The sequence below is a fragment of the Gorilla gorilla genome, chromosome 10 (genome assembly GCF_029281585.2).
Source record: "Gorilla gorilla gorilla isolate KB3781 chromosome 10, NHGRI_mGorGor1-v2.1_pri, whole genome shotgun sequence".
NCBI classification, from domain to species: Eukaryota; Metazoa; Chordata; class Mammalia; order Primates; family Hominidae; genus Gorilla; species Gorilla gorilla.
In genome coordinates, this window is record NC_073234.2 from 144,068,509 (window position 1) to 144,092,305 (window position 23,797).

At 46.9% G+C, this 23,797-nt stretch overlaps 1 protein-coding gene across 1 annotated transcript in view; it reads left to right on the plus strand.

Annotated features, from left to right (window-relative positions):
• The window catches only part of TMEM132C (transmembrane protein 132C), a 444,401-nt gene that overhangs the window by 331,438 nt on the left and 89,166 nt on the right, over window positions 1–23,797 (plus strand). The window contains exon 4 of the mRNA XM_055359198.2: window positions 19,209–19,392. Within this exon, the coding sequence (XP_055215173.1) occupies window positions 19,209–19,392 (184 nt within the window). The remainder of the gene's footprint in view (window positions 1–19,208; window positions 19,393–23,797) is intronic.

Here is a 23,797-nt window from a genome sequence, read left to right on the forward strand (position 1 = left end):
GCCCCCCTAGAAGTGAGTTTCCTTCTCTCCACCTTTTCCTCAATTTACTTTTGCTTCTCCAAATCAGCTTAACCAGTTGGCTATACCCTTCTGCAATGTTGCCAGTAAGTTTATAGGAGCGTTGGTTAATGCAAATAGCCATGCTGTCCCCAAAGAAAATTAAGCTGGGGACATGCGCAGTGGGTCACATCTGTAATCCCAGCACTTTGGGAGGCTGAGGCGGGTGGATCACCTGAGGTCAGGAGTTCGAGACCAGCCTGGCCAACATGGTGAAACCCCATCTCTACTAAAAAAAAAAAAAAAATTAACCAGGTATGGTGGCACACACCTGTGATCCCAGCGACTTGGGAGCCTGAGGTAGGAGAATCGCTTGAACCTGGGAGGTGGAGGTTGCAGTGAGCTGAGATAGTGCCACTGTACTCCAGCCTGCAGAAAGAGAGAGCGAGAGAGAGAAAGGAAGGAAGGAAGGAAGGAAGGAAGGAAGGAAGGAAGGAAGGAAGGAAGGAAGGAAGGATTAAGCTGGAAGCTAGAACAAAGGAACATAAATTCATTACTTTATTATTGACTAATATAGATGTATTCATCCCCTCCTATACTTCCAGGCAGTATTCTAAACCTTGGGGATACAACAGTGGCCAACACAAAATTTCTCATCTAGAGGTGCTTACATCTTACCAGAGAAGATAGAAAATGAAGAAAGGAAAACCAAACAAGATTTCCAATGGTGTTAAGGGCAACAGCGACAGCCTAGCAATGTGATAGTTTCTGGAGCTGCAGGCCTTAAGGTGTCTGCTGAGGTGGGTGTTTAAGTGTTTGACGGTGTTGACTTCTATGGGGAGCAAACATGCAGAGAGTAGCTGGAGGGAGAGCAAATGCAGATGTGGTGTGTCTGTGGAGCAGGCAGAGGTCCCAGGGTAGCTGGAGCATAGTGATCAAGGAGGGAAAACAAAGGCTGAGATGAGAGGGAGAGGATGCATCCAAGTAAAAGATTTCAGGGGCTCCGCAGAGCACGTCCTCCTAACGTGACAGCTTCTCAAAGACTGTTTCTTTTTTAAAGATAAAATGTTGACCTGGCAGTTATTAAAACTGTGTTTTTAAAACTGTTAGAGGAGGCTGGGCACGGTGGTTCATGCCTCTAATCCCAGTAGTTTGGGAGGCTGAGGCAGGCAGATGGTTTGAGGCCAGGAGTTAGAGACCAGCCTGGCCAACGTGGCAGAACCCCAACTCTACTAAAAAATAATAACAATAATAATGATACAAAAAATAGCTGGATGTGGTGGCACACACCTGTAATCCCAGCTACTTGGTAGGCTGAGGCAGGAGAATCACTTGAACCTGGGAGGTGGAGATTGCAGTGAGCCGAGATCATGCCCCTGCACTCCAGCCAGAGCAACAGAGTGAGACATGGTCTCAAAGAAAAAAAAAAGTTAGAGGAATGAGTGTGGAAGACAGCTCCCCAGCCCCCCTTCCACCACCCAGCAATGATGCAGGATCCCACCCCAGCCTTGCTCCCCGATGTGAGAATGTGTCTGGGCCTCTGCACATTGCACCCCCAGACCAGTGATCTTCTTTCAGTTCCTCAAAGTCTCTTCACTCCCAATGGCCCCTCTTCCTAAAATACCCCTGCCTGTTCCTCCTGGCTTTCTCTCATTTATTGTTCAGCTTTCAGCTCAAAGGCCCTGTCTCGGGGAACCCTCTAACCCCCTGGGTTTAGTTGCCCCAATTTTAGGGATTGTGCCAGGCTTTCTTCATATCATAGCCCTCGCCACATTTTACTGTAATGCTGGGACCATGCGCTGCTGAGCTGGAGGTGGGGCTGGGGTGGGGCTGGGGTGGGGTTTGGGGTGGGGTTTGGGTGGGAGTGTGTTCCACAGTGGCTTGTCTAGTTTCAATCCATTTCCTGCCATTCCTTCGTTGAGTGATCCCTGCAAACTACATTTTCCGGACCCCTTGCCAACTGGATTTTGGCTACATGTAGCCAGCAGGAGGCCCTGGTGGGCAGTTGACAGTGGGAGGGAAAAAAGAAGCCTGGGTGTTTTTTGGCCTCTGCTTCTGATGGTGTCACAGGCAGTGGCCCCCGTTCCTCTGTGGCTGCAGCTCCCACAGGGAAACTCTCAGTGTAGACCCAGCTCTTATCCAGTGAATTCACCCCTGGGGTCATCACCCCCAGCGTTTGTCCCTTGACCCTGAAGGTGGAAGCATCTTCCTCTCGTTGATAATCTCAGGTTACCTAACTTGTCTGCTCCTTCTACACCTTTATAACCAGAATTAAATCCCTGCTGCAGAACTGCCTAGGATGGGCTTGGTTTTCCTGCCTGATGAGCAAAGAATAAGAAGCACCCAGTGACAGAGCCCTTCCAGGTACTGGGGACAGGACCTTCCTGTGGCACTGGGAAACCTGGGGCAGCGATGGCGGCCAGGGCACCTGGGCCTCTGACATGTTGCTCCAGAGGAGATGGTTGCCTTGCTGCTGCTACTTTCATACAGAAATAGGATCTCCATATTTGAAACGATTCCCTTAAAAAATCCTTTTTAACTGTGGCTGCACATAGGGATACCCTAGGAAGCTTTACCAAAATGAAAAGTGATACCCATGCCCGCCAAAGATAAACTGAATCTGCAAAGGAGAAAGAAAAAAGGAAGGTTTTTTAAAAAGCAAGAGTGTTCTTCTAAAGTTCACCAAGTGATTCTATCATGCAGCCAAGGTTGAGGACCTTGAACAAGAGGACAGAGATTGTTAGTGTAAATTATTCCAGAATGAGTATAATACGGACCTTGATATGGTTTGGCTGTGTCATCACCCAAATCTCATCTTGAATTCTAGTTCCCATAATACCCACGTGTCATAGGAAGGACCTGGTGGGAGGTAATTGAATCATGGGAGCCGTTACTCCCATGCTGCTGTTCTCGTGACAGGGAGTGAGTTCTCACAAGACCTGATGGTTTTTTGGTTTTTGTTTTGTTTTGTTTTGAGACAGAGTCTGGCTGTCGCCCAGGCTGGGGTGCAGTGGCAGGATCTCGGCTCACTGCAAGCTCCGCCCCCCGGGTTCACGCCATTCTCCTGCCTCAGGCTCCCGAGTAGCTGGGACTACAGGTGCCCGCCACCTCACCCAGCTAATTTTTTGTATTTTTAGTAGAGACGGGGTTTCACCATGTTAGCCAGGATGGTCTAGATCTCCTGACCTTGTGATCTGCCCGCCTCGGCCTCCCAAAGTGCTGGGATGACAGGCGTGAGCCACCGCACCGGGCCAAGACCTGATGGTTTTATAAGGGGCTTTTCCCCTTTTTTGCTCAGCACTTCTCCTTGCTGCTGCCATGTGAAGAAGGACATGTTTACTTCTCCTTCCACCATGATTGTAACTTTCCTGAGGCCTCCCCAGCCATGCTGAACTGTGAGCAATTAAGCCTCTTTCCTTTATAAATTACCCAGTCTTGGGTATGTCTTTATTAATACAGACTCATGCCCCTAAATACAAAGGGAAGTGCTGCAACGAGAATTGGATGGCTTTCTGAAGTCGAGTGGACCCATACCTGCTTGGGAAACACCTTTGCAGCTGGGCGCCACAGGGGGCATGGAGGGACAAGAGCAGAGCAGCCCCAAGACTTGCTGCCTTCCAGTGCACTCTGGTCAGTCTCCTCGCGTGTCTTTAGCCAAATGGATGGGGCCCTGATCACAGGTGTGAGGGAACTCCCTCTGGCAGTCTGGGGCCCACCATGGACCACAATGATGCACTTCTGCCCCTCTCCCACTGTGCCTGGCACAAATCTGGTGCCTGGTGAATGCTTGATGGATGGACAAATGGATGAATGAGTTGGATGCTGAGCAGAGAAAGCCTTCTGTTTTAAATGTAAAAACTGTACCCCCCCAGGGCCTTTTAGTCTTAGCAGTTAGTGCTACCACAGAGACCCTCAACCCATCAATTACAAAAATTAACTGTAAATTATCCTTTTGCATAGTTAATTCAGCGTCTTCATTCTGTGTTTAGTAGTGCTCAGCAGGCATAAAATTCAATAGCAAGCTTTGGAGCAAATCCAGTTTCTGTCGTCTGTGATATTTTGAAAATGCAAAGTTTTAGGAGTGGACCTTGGAGCGTGTCTTTCCTGGAAGGTCTCCAATGAGCTCTGTGTCTTGCTTCTCTCTTGGAATGGGCTCAACCCTTCTGGAAAGGCTGATAGCTTCAAAGGATGCGTCTGTCCTCCTCTCCAGCTATGCAGAGAGGCCTACTCCCTTCTTGAGTAAAAATGAATACCAACCTGACTTGTGGAAGGAAAGAAAAGTGTGACTGTCGGGGCACTCGGCTCCTGGCGCAATCACCCAGTCATTCTTCACTCTGCAAACATTTGCTGTGCACTTTCTACGAGTCAGTGCTGTGATGTATCATGAGGCAATCACAGGCAGTAGAACGGTGTCCTTGCTGCCATGGGGCTCATGACAGAGAAAGGAGGAGGCAGATGGTGAACTCCAAATGCATAGAAATGCATCCTGCACCGAGGCTGTATACATAAAGTGGCCAAGTGAGTCCCGTGTAACCGGGGTGGATGTCATGAATAAGTGAGCCATGGATGGCAGGGGTGAATGCCAAGATGGGTGAGCCCTGGGGAAAAGCACAGGCAGGGGCACTGAGGTGGAGGGTGCTTGGTGGGTTGGAGTCGTCCTGAGGCGGAAGGACCTGGTAAGAGGGTAGGGAAGGGGATCAGTGCAGTGGCGGTGGAGGGACAGCTTATTATTAGGCTTGTGAGAAAGTAATTGCCTTTTAATGGAAATAACTTTTGTGCCAACCTAGTATCAGGATTTGGGAGGTAAAAGCATTGCAGATCCTGAGGCCAGGCTCAGAATGGTCATTTGATAAACATTTTGTGGCTGAGTGTGGTGACCGATTGCTTGCTCTGGGAGCAGAGTTTCCTGATATTCACAGTTTTCTTTTCTGTGATCCCAGCACTTTGGGAGGCTAAGGCAGGAGGATTGCTTGAGGCCAGGAAACAAGCCTGAGCAATGTACCGAGACCCTCTCTCTATAACAAATTTAAAATTAAGAAAATTAGTTGGGCATGGTGGTCAGTACCTGTAGCCTAAGCTACTCAGGAGGTAGGAGGATCACTTGAGCCCAGGAAGTCGAGGCTGCAGTGAGCCACGATGGCACCAGTGTGCTGCAGCCTGGACAGAGCAAGACCCTGTCTCTAAAATAAGAAAGGTTTTTAAACCACAATCCACTTCAGCTTACCAACGCATGAGTGTATTTCCAATCTACAAGCTCCAGCGTGCAAAACAATCTGTGCAGCCCTATTTCTTCAATAGGCATTGCACTTGGTGTCTCCCCACATTCTATCTGGTGGCAGAAAACTTCATCTCGCTCATTCCAGGTCTGATAAGGCATTTCCGGTAGAAACTTGGTTGATTCAACCTCTCGAGCTCTGCCTGATCTGCCCAAGATTGACCCAGGAGGGCAAGTTCGTCATGGCACTGCGCTGTGGGGGAAATGTTAGGTCTTCAGGTATTCACCCTCTTGTGGCTTCCTTCACAGGGGTGTACGATTCCATCGTTTAGCCCTGAAATTCACCGAGGCATCCATGTTTCTACCTGGTCTCCAAGTACATGGTCTGTGCCATCCTCACTGCTCCACCCATTCTTCCTGCAAGAAACTGAGGCCAGGTTCAGACTTGCCTCCGTTCTCGCCTCAGCTAACTTCAGTGACCCATCCTGGAATTAGGCCAATGTCCCACTGCTTTCCATACCATTCAGGGCTTTAAAGTCCTGGGGATTAGGGTGGCTTCTTCTGAGTTCCTCTCTGCCTGGGCATCCCAAGCTAATCCTGATCTACCTCTGCCACGTGCTGCCAGCAAAGTGCAGAGGAGACTTTATGATCACTTGGGAATGAGCAAGAGAACTCTAGCAATCAGAACCTTCATCTATTGCTGCTTGACAAGGTGGCCCAAGGTTACTGGCTCCAAACAAATATTTGATATTTCTCACTATAAGTTGGAATTTTCTGGGCAGTTCCTCTGTTGGAGCTGTATCCATCTGATGCAGTCACTTGGGGCTGGGTTGGCCAGGCTTCTCCCCTCTCCACAGGATTCTGCATCTAGGGGTCTTCATGACACATTGGCTTCAGAGCAGTTCACGGAGAGAGTGAAAAAAGCAGCTAGAAGGCTCCCAAAGGCCCTGGAAATTTTGCATCATCAGTTCTGCAGCCTTGCAGGGGCTGAAATGAATCACAGGGCCAGGCTAGATTCAGGCGGGTGAGGAGACAGATGCTCCTCTTGATGGAGAGCACAACAGAGTCCCCTTGCAGAGAGGTGTGCATACTGGGGTGGGTAGCATCTGAGACCATTTAATAACTTACCACAGGGTCTAACCAAGAGAACAGATGCTGCTTTTAGCAGTTACAACAGAGGGAATGAGAGCACAGGATACTGGCTCAAAGTGAGGACAGAGCTCAGCCCTCCAAAGGACCTGCACCCACTTGCGCCTCTCCCCTCCAGCAGGCCCTCCATGCCTGTGTTTAGTCTGGCCAGGAGTGGATGCTGGGCGGAGGGCTTGGTGAGTATTCTTCCCAAATATTTTCTTCACTTTGAGCCAGTCTACAGATTACTTTATATATTTACGTTTTTACTCAGGAGCCCTAAATGTTACATCTCTTTTCTTCCACTGTGCTGGCTTTTCTGAGGGCAACAGCAGCCTCCTCACTACCTTCCAGGACTCAGGGTGCAGTAAAGAAGCTCAGTTAGTCACCAGTAAGGAAAACTGCCTGGTTAATATTTCATAGCATCATATAAAACTGTGCAAACTAGAGTGTCTACAAGCAGCAGGAGGCAAATTGGAGGCCCTGAGAAACAAAGCTAGAATCAAAGAATTCTATGTCCTTAAGGAAAAGACTCTGATTGTGGTCAGGACAGGGAAGAACCCCACTTGTGGTTGGGCCAGAGTGGAAGTAGGGTCATATTAGCTGCTATGGAATGGGGAAGTATAGAGGGAAGAGAGTGTCGAGAAAGAATGTCGAAGGTGCAGGTTTTCCCTCCGTGTCCCTCTCCCTGGTGGAATTTGCCTCTCCCATCCAAAGCCTTTCCAGCAAGGAGCTTGTATGAATCAGGGTTCCCCAGAGACATAGAACCAATGGGGTGGATGAGTCCATAGATATAGATTTAGGTAGACAGATTTATGGATACGTTGGATGGATGGATAGATATGATAGATTGATTAATGAATAGATTGGATGGATGGATTGAAGGATAGATAGAATGGATAGAGTGATTAATTGATTGGTAGATAGATGGGATGAGTGGATGGATGGATAGATGGACATGTGGATAGAAGGATGGATAGATAGATGGATAATAGATGGATAGATAGATGATACAAATGGATAGATAGATCATAGAGGGATAGATAGATGGCTAGATAGATAAATAATGGATGGAAGATAGATAGATGATAGATAGATAGATAGATAATAGATGATAGATAGATGATACAAATGGATAGATAGATCATAGAGGGATAGATAGATGGCTAGATAGATAAATAATGGATGGAAGTTAGATAATAGATGGATAGATAGATGAAACAAATGGATAGATAGATCATAGAGGGGTAGATAGATAATAGATAGATGGCTAGATAGATAAATAATAGATGGAAGATAGATGATGGAGGGATAGATAATAAATGGATGGATGGATAGATAGATAATGAATAGACAGTAGATAGATGATGGATGGATGGATGGATAATAGATGGATAGATAGATGGCTAGATAGATAAATGATGGATAGATGGATGATAGATAATGGATGGATGGATGGTTGAATGGATGGATGGATGCATGGATGCATAGATAATAAATAGATGGATAGATAAATAATAGATGGGTGGACGGATGGATAGATAGATAATAAATGGACACATAGATAATAGATGAATAGATGGATGGATGGATGGATAATACATAGATAGATGACAGATTATGGATAGGTAGATGGATGGATGAATAGACAGATAAATGATAGATAGATAGATAGATACATACATAGATACATAGATAGATAATGAGGAGTTGGCTCATGCAATTACAGAGGCTGGCAAGTCCCGAAAACTGCAGTTGTCAAGCTGAAGACCCAGGAGAGCCAGCAAAGTACTTCCATTCTGAAGGTGTGAGGACCAGGAGAGACAATATTTCATTCTGAGTCCAAAGGCAGGGAAAAAACTGATGTCCCAGGCAATCAGACAGGAGGAATTCCCTCTTACTCTGGGGAGAGTCAGCCCTTTTGTTCTGTTCAGGTTTTCAGTTGATTGGATGACATGCACCCACATTGTGGGGGACCAAGGGCTTCACTCAGCTGAGGTGTTAATTTCTCCCAGAAACACCCTCGCAGATACACCCAGAATAATGTTTGCCCAAATGTCTGGGCATCCCATGGCTCTGTCAAGGTAATGCATAAAATTAACCCTCACAGAGACCAGATGGGGCAGGAGGACAGGGGTGCATTACGGATCTGGTGTGATAGCCTTCGACACCCTCAGTGGCATCACGTCAAACCACCTCCTGAGGCATCGGCTGGGGAGAAGGAAGTGGGAGAGGACAGCTTCATGCGTGAGGCACCACTGGGTTTTCCCTCATTCCCCTTTTTATTGCTTCAGGTGCCTCATAAGGTCCTGGGCAGCAAGGTTGGTTTCCCACGCTGGAGAATTTATACTCATTGGAGAGCGAGATGTGAAAGGGTCATTGTCAGGTTCCTTGATCTTTTCAGGTCATTTGTGGGGTCTTTAGAGCCTCCATGCACCCTAGTTCCTTCTTCTCTGAGAATCACTTTGAAAGATTCATCATTTTTTGGCAGAACCCTCTGTCCAGCATGTTAATTGGATCTGAAGGGCTGGACTCAGTGCCCGCTTTGGGCTGGCCTAGGGCCCACCATTGCAGCACTGGGAAGCCCACTGTGATGTCTGTGAAGCACCGGGAGCCTGCTTCGACTGGGGGCTATGTGAAGCCAAGACACCCAAACCTCTGAGGCCTTCTCAGCAACTGCACTTCCTGAAGTGTGACCTAATTTAGCTCAAGCTTCAGCTGCTGGAGAATGACTACATGACACACTTCTGGTATGCGAGGCCCATGCAGGCCACCTGCTGTGCTTCAGGAAGTTGCATCCTGCATGGAAAATAAAAACCATCAGGCTCTCAAGAGCACAATGGACCCTTCCCCCGTGTGGCCAGGGGTTCCCTGGAGCCACCGCCTGGGGCTTTCACACAGGAGGGGCCGGGAAGAACTGGAAGCTCCCATAGTCTCTCTCCTCTCTTAAGGGCTTCGTTTCGTCCATAGTTTTATTCCCCCTGCCTGTATTTCCCTCGCTGCCCAGCCTCCTTTCTTAATTGGATTCGCTTCAACATTTACGCAGTGGGAGATTTCCCATTTTTAAAAAATCCAAACTTCTGTTTTATTCTTGGAAAACAGAACTTCTGGCAACAAGGGGCCCAGACTTGCACCTGGCTGCAGTGCAGCTGCCCCTAAATGTGGCAGAGGGGTCCCTAGTGTGTCACAGCCTCCGTCAAGGCCTGTGTGTGACAGTGCAATCACCTGCTTTCTACCTGCCTGGCTTCCAAAGGCGCTTGAGTTTGTGGACTCTGCCACAGATGGACACACCTCTCTGCCTCTCTTGCCCTCATGCCAAGCGACTTATCAAAGGGGCAGGTCTCGGTTCCAGGGGCCTCTCTTGTATATCGACAAGCTTTTCAGAGAGTAGATCTTTTCTAGAATTTTTAAAATGCATTTTATGGATATGAAGTCCTGTTATTGCTAGGGCTCACCAGTAAACAAAGCAAGTTTTTAAAACCGTTTCACGGGGCTTACATTTTAGATAAGAGGAGCTGGAAGAAGTCAACAAATACGATGAATAAGGAAGATACAGGACAGGTCGGAGGGTGACGAGTGCTGTAGAAAAGGCCAGAAGTAGAAGAGGAGGCAGGAGGTGTAGGTGAGAGGGTGACATGGGAGGGCTCATGTGAGCTGAGACCTAAAGGAGGTTGAGAAAGCCTCCGGATGTGTGACCAAAGATTATTCCAGGCAGAGGAAGGAGCAAAGTGCAATGATCCTAAAGCAGGAATGTTCCTGGAGTGTTTGAAAGCTTCCAGGAGGCCAGTGGGGCTGGAGGAGAATGAGCAAGGGGAGGGGTAGGAGAGTCCCAGGGGTGAGGGTGGGTGGCACCAGTTAGGCTCAGCCTCAGAAGCCCTGGTGAGGACTTCAGCTTAAGCCAAGTGAGATGGGGAAGCCCTTGGAGGTTTAGGCCGGAGAAATCTCATGGCCCGAGTCACATCTCAGCAGAATTATTCTGGTTGCTGCATTGAGGAGAGAGGTAGGGGAAGTAGGGGGTTAGGGCCGAAATGGGCATATCCCAGTTAGGAGGCATTGAAGTGAGCCAGGTAAGAGATGATGGTTGCTTGGGCTGGAGCAGTCGTAACGAAGGTGGTGGGAAGTGCTCAGGTTCGGGATGTGTTTTCAAGGTAATCCTGTTGGACTAGGTGTGGGATGTGAAAGAAAGAGAGCATTCAAGAATGACTCCTGGAAATTTTAGCTGCGTTTACTCCTCACACGACGACTGATGTCATAGTAAGAGCTACCATTTGTGGAGCATCACCTGTGTGCCCGACTCCTTGGGCGTGTTAGGTATGCACATTTCTCTCTCTAAGTATGCATAGCACCCTGGAAGGAGATGAGGAAACTGTGGTTTTGAGAGCATAAATCACAGAAGTAATGTCTCAAGGCTAGTAAATAATTAAGTGTGAGATTCATACCCAGGGCATTGACTCCAAAGCTTGTGGTCACGCTCTCCCACTATGCTGCAGCAAGGAAAATAAATAACAGGGCCAGGTCTAGCTGTATTTAGGGGAAGGAAGGGATGCAAATGTCATTCGGGAAAGATCACTTAGATCAGGACCTGGGGAGCTTGGATAAAGTCTCATCACTCACCTGGTACCGTCAGCAAATCTTAGGACACATGGCCTTAGAAAGATAAATGCATTGAAGTCTTTCTGGGTTATTAAACAGGAGAAATAATTGTAGCAATGCTAAGAGCTTCCACTTGGTGGGTAGTCGCTACCATATGCATTAAGCTCTACACATGTGCTGTGCCATTTATCCTTGCAACAAACAGCCTCACAAGGGTTGGCTTACTACAGGTCAAAAACCGTTTATTCTAGAGGTGAAGTTAATATCCCTGCATATTAGAATCACCTGGGGATCTCTTAAGACTCCCAACAGCCAGGACCCACTTCAGACCAATGAAAGCAAGATCTCTGAGTTGGGACTCAGGCATCAGAATTATCTGTGTGTCACCACGGTTCAGAACTAGTGGGTTAAGTAATTTGCCCAAGTTACCCCTCTGCTAAATAGTGAAGTCAGAATTCAAACCCAAATGTGTTCAGTTCAGAACCCAGAGTTGTAAGATCTACCCAACCATATCTGTGCATAGAAATTAGGAAATAAAGAAAAAAAGAAAGTGAAAAGCTTGTTAATCACAGAGAGAAAACACTTCTGTGTACAGCAGTAATTCTCCACATTGACAACACATTAAAATCACTTAAGTTTAAAAATTACTAATGTCTGAGTGTCACCTCTCAAGATTCTGATTCTGTTAGTGTAGGGTAGACACAGCTATTGATAGTTTTTCTTTTAATTTCCCCACATAATTATAATATTCAGCCAGGTTGGAGAGCCCCTGATTTAGAGGAGGGGGAGGCTCAGGTTTATCCATAAAGATTGCAGATCTTTTAAGCAGTTTCACTGGCATGGATATGATTTGCAATACTCTTTCTTTTTTCATCTTTTCATGTATTATCTGCTTCTGTAAATTTTTAGGCTTTGGAGAATGGGGTAGAGAGAAGTGAAATGTGGCTTGTTTGGGTTTTTAATTTTTTTATTTTGAGACAAGGTCTCACTCTGTCATCCAGGCTGCAGTGTAGTGGCCAGATCTCAGCTCACTGCAACACTGTAACCTCTGCCTCCCTGCACTGTAACCTCCACCTCCCTGCAACACTGTAACCCCCGCCACCCTGCAACCCTGTAACCCCCACCTCCCTGCAACACTGTAACCCCCGCCTCCCTGCGACACTGTAACCCCCGCCTCCCTGCGACACTGTAACCCCCGCCTCCCTGCAACACTGTAACCCCCGCCTGCCTGGGACACTGTTACCCCCACCTCCCTGCAACACTGTAACCCCCGCCTCCCTGCAACACTGTAACCCCCTCCTCCCTGCAGCACTGTAACCCCCACATCCCTGCAACACTGTAAACCCCGCCTCCCTGCAACACTGTAACCGCCGCCTCCCTGCAACCCTGTAACCCCTGCCTCCCTGAAACCCTGTAACCCCCGCCTCCCTGCAACCCTGCTATAACCTTCACCTCCCCAGGCTCAAGGGATCCTCCCACCTCAGCCTCCCAAGTAGCTGGCACCACAGACTGCACCACCACCCTGGCTAATTTTTAGTTTTTGTTTTGTTCGTTTGTTTGTGGAGACAGGGTTTTGCCATATTGCCTAGGCTGGTCTCAAACTCCTGAGCTCAAGTGATGCACCTTCCTTGGCCTCACAAAGTGCTGGGATTACAGGCATGAGCCACCGTGCACAGCCTGTTTGGCTTTTCAAATTTGAACTCATAATGTAATTCAAGGGTGCTTGGAAATAGGGTGACCTTCATACTCTTTGCTCCTCCCTGCTGCCTGTCTCTGTTATCCCACACCCTGAACTAGGTACAGAGAGCATGGATGAAGGAGGGACTTCCTCTGTGAAAGGCCAGATTCTTTCTTATTCCCCTGGCGTATTGGATCTGGGTGTGTTAGCTTAGCTCAGCCAATCAGAGCTCCTTACTCAGACCTTTGATTGAGGGATCCTTAAGGCAAAGCCTCAAGAACAGGAGAAAGTTTTGACAGCACTGTCCTCTCTAGAACTGGCATCTGAAGTTCTAGCTTTGTAGCCTTCCTTTGCTCCCACCTAGGTCCCATGCCCATTTCTCCAGTCAGCCTGGTAATTTTGAGGCATTTGTCCCGTTCTCTTTTCCTTGTCAATCAATGCAGGGTGTTTTCTGTTGCTTGCAACTTGTGCCACCAAGGGATGTGCCTCAGCACCATGGAGAGATCCCAGAAAGCCCTCAGATGTGAGTATTGACATTAGGGTCAATGGGACTTTCTAAGAAAGCCCTTTCCAGTGAGGAAGCAAGTGTCCTTGCCTTCATGAAATACTCATGAGGTAGAATGAAATAAAGCCAAGCCTGGATTGAGTGATTCTCTTCTCCTGAAGCGGCTTCCCTATGAGAAGGCTGATTTTCTTTATTTGGTTAGTCTCTTTTCTTTCTGCAGGCACTAAGCTGTCAACCAACTTTGGAGCTAAAATCCCTGACTCCCTGTAGTAGGGAGGTAAAGCGCTTTTGGCTTTTAACTCACCCCCAGACTCAATTTTCTTACCAAATAGAGTCTGACAGCTAAGAGGTTTGGTAAATTAGGTTTCCAGTGGTCCAAACTTTATTGTGACTGTTGGGAGAATTTATTTGCTTTTGAGTAAGAGCTTTTTAAGCCAATTTTGAAAATTTAGTTCAAGAGTTACCGCAAGAAATCTACACTATTGATTTATCAAGTGATAGTTCTTGGGTGCTCTCTGGAGTCACTTAAGTGTTTAAATTCCTCTCTTTATTACTCCAACAACATCACAAGCCCCATATGAGCTGATGTGAAAGACTCTTGGTCCCTTCAAGGCAAAGCTTAGCAAATATTTCAGTCTGATTAGAGTCAGCAGAAAGACACTGACCACAGAAGAACTGAAAGAAGAAAAGATTTCTTATTTTTTTAGTCTCTATCTGCCAGTACAACGTGCATTATGGCATTGTGTCTACAGAGGCAGGCACTCGGGAAATGCACTGTATACAAATCTTAATGAGTCCCAGTTCACAGTGAATGGCTGAGAGCCTGCCCCTCCACTGTGGTTCGTTCTCAGGAAGCTCCTGAACCAGCCTTCAAAAGTGTGCCTGAATGGTGGCTTTAGGCAGCCAACCCTAAAGCCACTGAGCCTGAATGCGATATCAAGTCCTGCTAAAAACAAGAAACAGCGTCCATTCATTGATGCTTGCTGGCATCAAGTTCCGTTCTAAGCACTTTGACTTCTTCATTCATATCAACTCCAAAATGAGAGGGATTAACATCCCCATTTTGCAAATAGAGAAAATGAGGCAGAGTTGTTCAGTCATCCAGCCAGTACCTGGGGAAGCCAGGCTGTGAGTCAGGAAGTCCGTTTGAAGCCCACAACGTGATTCCTGACATGTGTGTGCTCCCCTTAAAAGGCCATGGCTTTTTGCCTAGGTTCAAACTGCTAACTTTCTTCCTCTCTCCTTCCCTCTCTCACTTTTTTCCTTCCTTCTCTCCTCTCTTCTTCATTTCATTTATTGTTTCCTTTCTTCTTTTCTCTTTCATTATTTGAATGAAAGGCTTGTTGGAGGCCTAATGTTGACAACACATCCGACTGGAGGTGCTCTCATTGCAACAGGAATATGTCGGGGGCGGGAGCGGGGTTAGGGACTGGCTCCAGCCCCATGCCCACTGCTGTCTCACCCCTTGGAGCGCCAAGGATCCTGGGCACTGCAGTTGGAGAATCACCACATGCATCATTTTTGGGAAGACATCTTCCACTTCAGGTCACAGCAAACTATAAAATGCTTTTGCCAGAATATGTAGATACTGGAGGGAAACCTTCTAAGCCAGAGACAGGAAACTGAGAGTCAGCAGAGATGTTGTCTGAGCTACGCTATAGCTAAAAAGTGAAGGTTCTTATAATTTAAAATCCAGAGATTTTAGAGAAAAAAAAAGCCTAGATTCCCAGCTTCTCTAGGAAAATCTTCTGCTCTCTAGTACCACTGGCCAGCCATCCCATCAGTCAGCAAGGACAAAGTGGAGATGCTCCCTTAAAATGAACAGAGCGGAACCAGCGACACCAAATCGCCCAGTGACTCATCTCCACAAAAGGGTCAAGTTTCAAAATAGGGTTGCATTTTCTTTAACTTAGACAATCATACTATGCATTTTTTAGAGACAAAGAAGACAAAGGCTGTGTGGGGGTGGAGAAGGGGTAGGAAAGAATATGAACACACAAAAATAAAGAGACAAGGGCATTGGTTCTGTGTCTTCCCAGAGGAATTCTTTGTCTTGTGTCAGAACGTTGAATCCTAAGGCCTCTCGGGGGCTCATTTCTCTGTCGGGTCAGTCTGGTCTGACCTTTGCTCTATCACACACATTCCCAGGGTCCCGGTGGACACAGAACTATCTCTTCTTCCTTTTGTCTGAGATCTCCAACTCCCTGAAAGACGGATGTCAGTGTTCTAGCCAGGCCCCTGCCCCCAGTGCACCAGAGAGCTTGCCCTGATGTCACCCTGACCTAGAATTCTGTGCAGCTGCCAGAAAGCTGGAGTTTTCATCCAGTTGTGAAACTTGTATTTTTTTTTTTCCATTCTGAAACCAAGATTAGGTTGAGTTGGCTCACAAGTGGTGGGCATCTGAGTGGGGAGCTATAGAATGTTCCAAACAGGATCCTGCTGAGTTGCTGCCTTCTATCTGTGGTTGAAGAGCAAGTTGATGCAAACACACTTTCTGGCTGCAGAGGTTCAAAAGTGTCTGCTCTGATACTGGTGCAAAATGAGAACCTTAATCACCACCTCAGGGTTTGTATTGGGATTTGGAATAAGGTCTGCATGGAACCTGGTCCAGTGCCTGGCACATAGTGAGTATATTGTTAACAGTCACGTGTTATTTTTATTCTTATGCCAACTACAACAAAACGCTTTCGGGAGGTCACCTCACTGCTCACAAAAATCACATAACAATGTCTTTCAAGCCAAAAGGAAAAATACCCCTTCTCTTTTCCCTTGTCCATGACTATGCCTTTCTTAATGCCCTTCGTTAGCAGAATTGCAGTGGAGGAGGCTGCTGCTGGAGCATGAGAAGTTGTGCTGGCTTCTTTTTCATGCCTCTTTCCTCCCTGCACAATGGGAATGTCATTATTTCAGTCTTCTAGATGGTGCCTCTGAGTCTCGGAGAGATGATGTGAGTGGTTGCAATGCTCACACAACTTTGTAAGAGAGTGAAGAGAAGTGCAGGCTGAAAGCTCATTGCAACCTCTGTGGTTCTGTGCCAGTATAGGCATCCGTTTGGGACTGAAAGGGGGTCTTTGGACATTTGGATGGTTGCCACATCCAATACTAAGGGAAGTGAATTATTTGCTGAGTAGAGTCAGTCAAGTAGCCATGCAGCTCCTGGACAGCAGCAGTACCGGTACCCAGTGGCAGATAAGGAGAATCAGGTCCAGACGTGCTTGCTAAGAAGACGAGATGCAACTCCCTAGAATGCAAGATTGTCTGCAGGCCAGCAGTGAGAGAGGATCTCCTGGATGTTGAGTAGTGCAGAGTCAACATAAAATGTAGCATCTCCTGTTTCCCATTCCAATGCTCTTTACAGATCCTCGCCTAAGACAGCTGGTGGTCAAGAACCACCTGTGGGCCTCAGTTGCTGGACCAAGAACACATCTCTTAGTTTGGAAACACTCTAGACTCAAGATATCTCTCCCTCATTTTTAAAGACTAGCAATTCATGCTTGAGATTTGCAGCCCCTAGCTTGATGGTCAAGACCTTAGATTTCTTTTCCCTCCCAGAGGAATCTCTAGCATCTCATAAATCATGATTCTGTGGGCCCTGTTCCCGGCCCTGTGAACTTAAGGAAGATTCACAAAACCCAGTGCTTTGTTTGGTGCAGTAACCTTCCTGTTATATCCTTCCCCAGCCACTGAGCAGGACTGAGGGTGATGTGGTGGAGAGTTAGCGCTCTGGCTGTCAATCAAGCCCTGAAGATGGAATGGTGCACTCGATATTAGTGCCCCAGCAAAGGAAAGTGTTTCACTGCTGCTCTTCATGTTGGCACATGCTTGAGATGCAGTTTTTAAGCGTATTTGGTGTTTCTCTCTTGATATGCCATGGAAAATCTCCTTTAAAATCTGCAAACATGTAGCCTTCCAGGAGATGGCAGCCTGAGGTCTTGCTGACCACTGACCCACCACTTAGCGCCATCCTTAGCATATCGGCAGAGGGCACTGGAGACACCTCAGGCTGGATGCCAAGGCTCACCAGAACCCTGGCCCCCCTACAAACCCAGCGTGATGCCTTCCATGCTCTTCCTTCTTGTTTCCACCAATAGCGGTTCTGTTGATCAACAGCTCTACAAAGCTCGGCCAACTTCCCCTTCTCTGACCTTCTCTAGCCAATACTGGCAAAAGTTTTCTGTAAGGATTTGGATAAGAAATATTTTAGGTTTTGCAGGCTCTACATTGACTGATGCAATTACTCAACCATGTTCTTATAACACGAAAGCAACCACAGGAAAATGTAAACAAATATCCAAGGCTGTGCTCCAGTAAAGTGTTACTCACAAAAATAGGCAGCTGGCTGCATTTGGTTCACAGGACACAGTTTGCTGTCTCCTGCCCTAAGGAAACAAACAAACAAATAAAAAAAAAAACTGTTGGAGCCTTGTGATGTCATATTTGACCACCAGCTGTCTTAGGCAAGGATCTGTAAAGAGCATTGGACCCGGAAACAGGAGATGCTACATTTTATGTTAACTCTGCACTAGCCAGATATGTGGTTGTGGGCAAGCCATCTTTCCTTTATTGGCTTTAATTTTATCATCTAAAAAATGAAAAAGTTTGGACCAACGGTAGTTTCCAAAATACATATATCTCAAATGCATGGAATTGGTCAGAATTCTTAGTTGCGGACAAAGAGTCCCTTTAGCTAAGTAGCCCCTCTGAGCAGAAGAGATGTCATTAAAGGATACTAGGCAATTCACATAATCTCTAGGAGAACCACTGACTTGAATGTATTTACTACACAGCCAGGGACAGGGCAGCCAGTGATAACACAGACGAAAAAGGTCCAACCTCTGCAGAGGACTGTTGTGATGGAAACACCACTGTCACCCCTTGGCATGATGATGTGAGGGCCTGGATGCCAGGGGCAACCCACAGCTGCCCCAGGAGAACCAGGGCCACTGTGCTCGCCAGAAAACCCCAACTGCCTTCCTGGCTGCTGCTCTAGGCCCCACTTCTTCCTCTACGTCCCAAACAAGTGGGTCCGACTGGAGCAAACTCTGCTTCAATCCTGCATCTAGCAGCAAGGGGTTCTGAGAATGTAGTTTAGGCCTCTCAGCCCCTATAGCAGAGGAGGACAAGCAGAGGGGGTTGAAGGTGCTATTGAGTGAGTGGTCTACAGCAGTGGTCCCTGACCTTTTTGGCACCAGGGACCAGTTTCATGGAAGACAATTTTTCCACAGATGGAGGTGGTGGGGGAAGGATGGTTTTGGGATGATTCAAGTACATTACATTTATTGTGCAGCTTATTTCTATTATTATTACATTGTAATGATAATGAATAATGAATATTGAATAATAATGAACTAATTACATAAGTCACCGTAATGTAGAATCAGTGGGAGCCCTGAGTTTGTTTTCCTGCAACTAGACTGTCCCTTCTGGGAGTGATGGGAGACAGTGACAGATCATCAGGCATTAGATTTTCATAAGGAGCACACAACCTAGATCCCTTACATGCGCAGTTCACAATACAGTTCATGCCCCTATGAGAATCTAATGCTGCCACTGACCTGACAGGAGGTGGAGCTCAGGTGATAATGTGAGCTATGGGGAGTAGCTGTAAATAGAGATGGAGCTTTGCTCGCTTACCCGCCACTCACCTCCTGCTGTGCAGCCCTATTCCTAACAGGCCGTGGACTGGTACCGGTTCATGGCCCAGGGGTTGGGGACCCCAGCCGATAGCATCTGCCACACCTACAGAACTGAACAGAGGCCATTCAGGTGCATACTGCAGGTGTGAGATAAACTAATTTAGCTCATCATCTGCAGAGCTGGTAATAATCATTCCAAGGCCTCATCAACACAGACACAGGTTACTGCTCATTGTTGAATATTCTTGGCCCATATCCTTAACTTGTAGGTGCTTCTCTGTCCCAGATGCCAGTTCTCACTTTGTAGGTGGTTCCATGCCCCAGGATCCCCCAACAAAACCCTAGAGCCATCCCTGAGATGTGTTTCTTCGTCTTTATCTTCTGCGTACTATTATGAGGAGAGAAGGGTCCTTTGAACAAAGTTGGCTTAAAGCCATTTTCTTTTCTCTCTCCCAGGAGCAGCAGTTTATTCAATGAGGTTGTGCAGATGAACTTTGAAATAGCCAGCTTCAGCAGTCTTTCAGGGACTCAGCCCATCACATGGCAGGTGGAGTACCCACGGAAGGGGACCACAGACATCGCCGTGTCCGAGATCTTTGTCAGCCAGCAGGACCTGGTGGACATCGTTCCCTTGGCTATGGTGAGTCCTGAGTTACCTTGGATGCTCCTGCATTCAGCCACCTGATTGCATCCTGTGTCCTTCCTATCTGTCATGGGATGTTTGCTACAATGATTTTACGGAGTGTTTACTTTCAAAGTTTCTCATCTTTCCTCACCCTGGAAGTTGTTACTTTTCATTAGCCTGGCCTTTCTCAACTTTAGTCATGAAGTTTAGTCCAGCAAGTCACAATCATTGCTGGAGGTGGAAGTGAGCACCTGTGATTTTGAGAAGCTCCTCAGGTGATTTCAGTGTGCAGCCAGGGTTGGAAACCCCTGAGCTAAAAGGATGGTCAGCTTTGCCATCTTTCTGCAAACTCGGTTCCTTCTTGCTCCCCACTCCATGCTTGAGATAGACGCCCTTCATCTCCTCTTTCCTTAGGATGATGGCACTCACTCAGCATTGAACTCTCAGAGGCTGTCACTGGGCTGTAAGGTCAACCTGAAATGTAGAAAGTAGATGAGTGACATTGGGCTTGAGTAATGCAGCACCGTCTATCTGACTCACAATGTGGCCACTCTTAGATTACTATCAGTAGTGTACACTGATGAGAACGTGTAAGCAAACATGCTACTTGTGTGAGTCATGTTATGAGAAATGGATTAATCAGGATTATAAGAAAATGGATTATTCCGGATTCTTTGAGTTATAAAGGCTACAAACACAACCCAACTTAAACTTGGCTCATGTGAGTTTAAAAGTCTAGAAAAGTGTTTCTCAAACATTATTGGGCATGCAGATCACAGGAACATTTTGAGTAGATGCCCATCCTCACCTAGGAGGTCTGGGTTGGGTACTTATTTTTCAAAGCTCCTAAGCCATGTCAGCGCGGCTGGTCTGCAGACCACACTTGGAGTGTGAGGGGCCCACGTGTGCAAATGATGTGGTATGGACAGTGGCTTCTCTTCCTTTCTCAGCTCTCCTTCCTCTTTGTTAGTCACAAGGTGGCCCCGGCAATGCCACGCTGGCTTCTTCACAGCATCACGTCCAGCAAGAAATGAGTGGAAACCTCATTGCCAATCACTCCAGCAAATCCTTTGGGACAGGGACTGATTGGAACTGATTGGCTTGGGTCATGAGCCCAACTTGAAGCCAATCACTGAAATCAAAAGGATGTGTTGCTCTGATTGGCCAGGCCTGGGGAATGTATCACCCTGGGGCAGGTGTGGAATCAGGTGAAGGAGGTGTAGCAGCAGGTGGGACAGGTGTGAAACCAAGTGGGCAGGTGTGGCATCAGGTGGAGAAGGTGTGGATCAGGTGAAGCAAGTATAGAATCAGGTGAGGGAGGCATGGCATCAGGTGGGGCAGGTGTGGAATCAGGTGGGGCAGGTGTGAAATCGGGGAGGCAGGTGTAGCCTCAGGTGGGGCAGGTGTGGAATCAGGTGAAGGAGGTGTAGCAGCAGGTGGGACAGGTGTGAAATCAAGTGGGGCAGATGCAGAGTCAGGTGGGACAGGTGTGGAATCAGATGGGGCAGGTGTGGAATCAGGTGGGGCAGGTGTAGAGTCAGGTGGGACAGGTGTGGAATCAGGTAGGGCAGGTGTAGCCTCAGGTGGGGCAAGTGTGGAATGAGACTAAGAGCCTGTGCATCATGGAAAAATTTGGCTTTCACTGAAACAGGGAACAGATGCTGGTCAGACAAAACAGCAGATGTCCACCCCAGAAGATATCATCTACCATAAAGATCTGTAAACACTTGGAAGTCAGAGAATGATTCCTTTTGACTTTTTATGTCCTAGAACAGGGGTCAACAAACAACAAGCCATGGGCCACATCCAATCTGCTGCCCGGTTTTGTACACCATGCAAGCTAAGAATGGTTTTAACATTTTTAAATATCTACATTTTTAAATGGTCCTGTCTAGCTACTTCATATGCTCAGTTCTGCCTGTTGGCTCATAAACTCTGAAATATTCACCATCTGGCCCTTTAGAGAGAAAATTTGCAGACCTGTGTCCTAGAGCACACACCAGCATCAGCTCTGGATTACAAGTGTTCAGTTTCAATCTATTTCAGAAGGATAAGACATTCAAATACTTTGAAAAGGAAAAGCCATCTTAAGAGTGTGAGATATTATAATGGTCCTTTTCAAGGGAGCACAGGTCTTCCTTGGATGGATGTATTGTTATTCTTGTGGTGGTTGTGTTTTCATAATGCCTTTAAGGTAAAGTGAAGTGATTATTAATGTCTGTACTCTTGTCAGGATCCTTTTGTTTGCAAGTAAATGCATGTGAATTCAAACAAGCTTTATTCAAAAGTTCATTGATAAACAAACATCTTTGCAGCACCAGCACAGAGCTCTGGGCTCTGAACACTGGATTTGGGTGCTCATGCAGTGATATGGTTTGGCTGTGTCCCCACCCAAATCTCATCTTGAATTGTAGCTCCCATGATTCCCACATGTTGTGGGAGGGACTTGATGGGAGAAAATTGAATCATGGAGGCAGTTTTCACCATACTGTTCTCATGAATGTGAATAAGTCTCAAAAGATCTAGTGCTTTTATAAGGGGTTTCGCCTTTCACTTGGCTCTCATTCTCTCTTCCCTTCGCCATGTAAGACATGCTTTTTGCCTTCTGCCATGATTGTGAGACCTCCCCAGCCACACGGAATGGTGAGTCCATTATCTATTTTCCTTTATAAATTACCCAGTCTCAGGCATGTCTTTATCAGCAGTGTGAAAACAGACTAATACATGCAGTATCACCATTTTGCATCCCCTGGGATGTACAACTTGACCTCAGCTATGCAAAGCAACATGGAAAATTAGAAAATAGATGAGGCAATTTAGAGGGACTTCTATTCTCCTATTTTCTGTATTTTCAAAGTTTTGGTTCAGAATAAGCTTTAGGACATTTATAACCAGGCAAAAAATAAACTTTTATTGGAAGTAACTAGCTAATAAAACTGCAGCTTTGACTAGAAGATGAGAAATTTTTAAAAAATTACTGAGCAAAAAGCAAATCCTGTGTTGTCTGTTAGCAGCCAGTGAGACAGCTGGTTAGATCTTTGAACCAATTAAGCATATTTTCCAATTTGTTGATCATTTTAAAGAAAACAAACTTCAGAAAGGTGAAACAGGGGATTAACAGATGGAAAATCTGCCTCACTGGGGAAGTTCTTGCCTTAAAATCAAGCCTTCTGAAGCTCCTTTTTAAATCCAAGGAGAGAGCCATGGATGGGAGGATTCAGCCACAGCATTCCCCGTCAGCTACTGCCTCTGACTCCCCCTGAGTAAATGCAATGGGAAAAGCAGGGAGACGTGCTCTCGACTCTCCCCAGAGCAGACCCTGCAGGCGGAAGCCACCTGAATCTCACTTGCCGGTCCCTGGGCACTCTTTTATTTGGAGAGGACTGATTCCCAAGGCCACCGTTTTGCTCGTCCTGCCTCCAGGCTTGTTGGCAATGAGCCTCTTGCCTTGTGAGGGCAGGAAAGCTCCAAGTCTTAGCTCCACGACCTTCCTGCCAGCACCCACCTCTCCCTAATGCCCTCCTCCCTGCGCTGTCCCCACTGTGCCAGTGTTAGGCTTGGGGGATGGGGTGAGAGAGGTATCTGAATGGGAGGACCAAGGCCTCTTTCGTACATAAAGCTTTCAGAACTACAGAGGAAGGAGCATTTGGGACAAGAAAAATGTTGGCAGTTCAGCTATTCTTCAATGTAAGAAAAAAGGGTTCATATCCCAAGTTGAGGCCGCATGAGCAGAGACCAGGCACAGATTTCCATGTGATAGTTTCTGTATGCGAGTGGCTGGAGTGCTGGTCTCTTTTTAAGAATAAATGGACAAGACCAGGCCCGATGGCTCACACCTATAATCCCAGGACTTTGGGAGGCCAAGGCAAGAGGATTGCTTGAGTCCAAGAGTTCAAGACCAGCTTGGGTAACATAGTGAGACCTCATTTCTACAAAAAAATACCAAAATTAGCCAGGTGCGGTAGCACACACCTGTAGTCCCAGATCCTGGGGAGGCTGAGGTGGGAGGATCGCTTAAGCCCAGGAGTTGGAGGCTGCAGTGAGCCGTGATGGTGCCACTGCATTCCCAGCCCAGGCAACAGAATGAGACCCTGTCTCAAAGAAAAAAAAAAAAGGAATAAACAAGCAGCAGAATTCATTCAACCTCACACTAAGCTCTGCAGGTATTCATTGCTGCATATCCTCAGAGGACAGCAGTCAACAGACAAAGTTTGCCTTTCTTCAGGTATACTCTAGTGGAGCGACAGACAGCAAACAGGTAGATACTTCCTAAGGTGAGGTCCAGATAGTGATCAGATGCTGCTGTCAGACAAATCAAGGAGGGTAAGGGGATGGGGTCTAACTGATTTCTAGCTCTGTTAGTGTCATGGACTTTCTTCCTACTGCTTATTTGAAATTAAAACAAAACAAAAAACAAAGA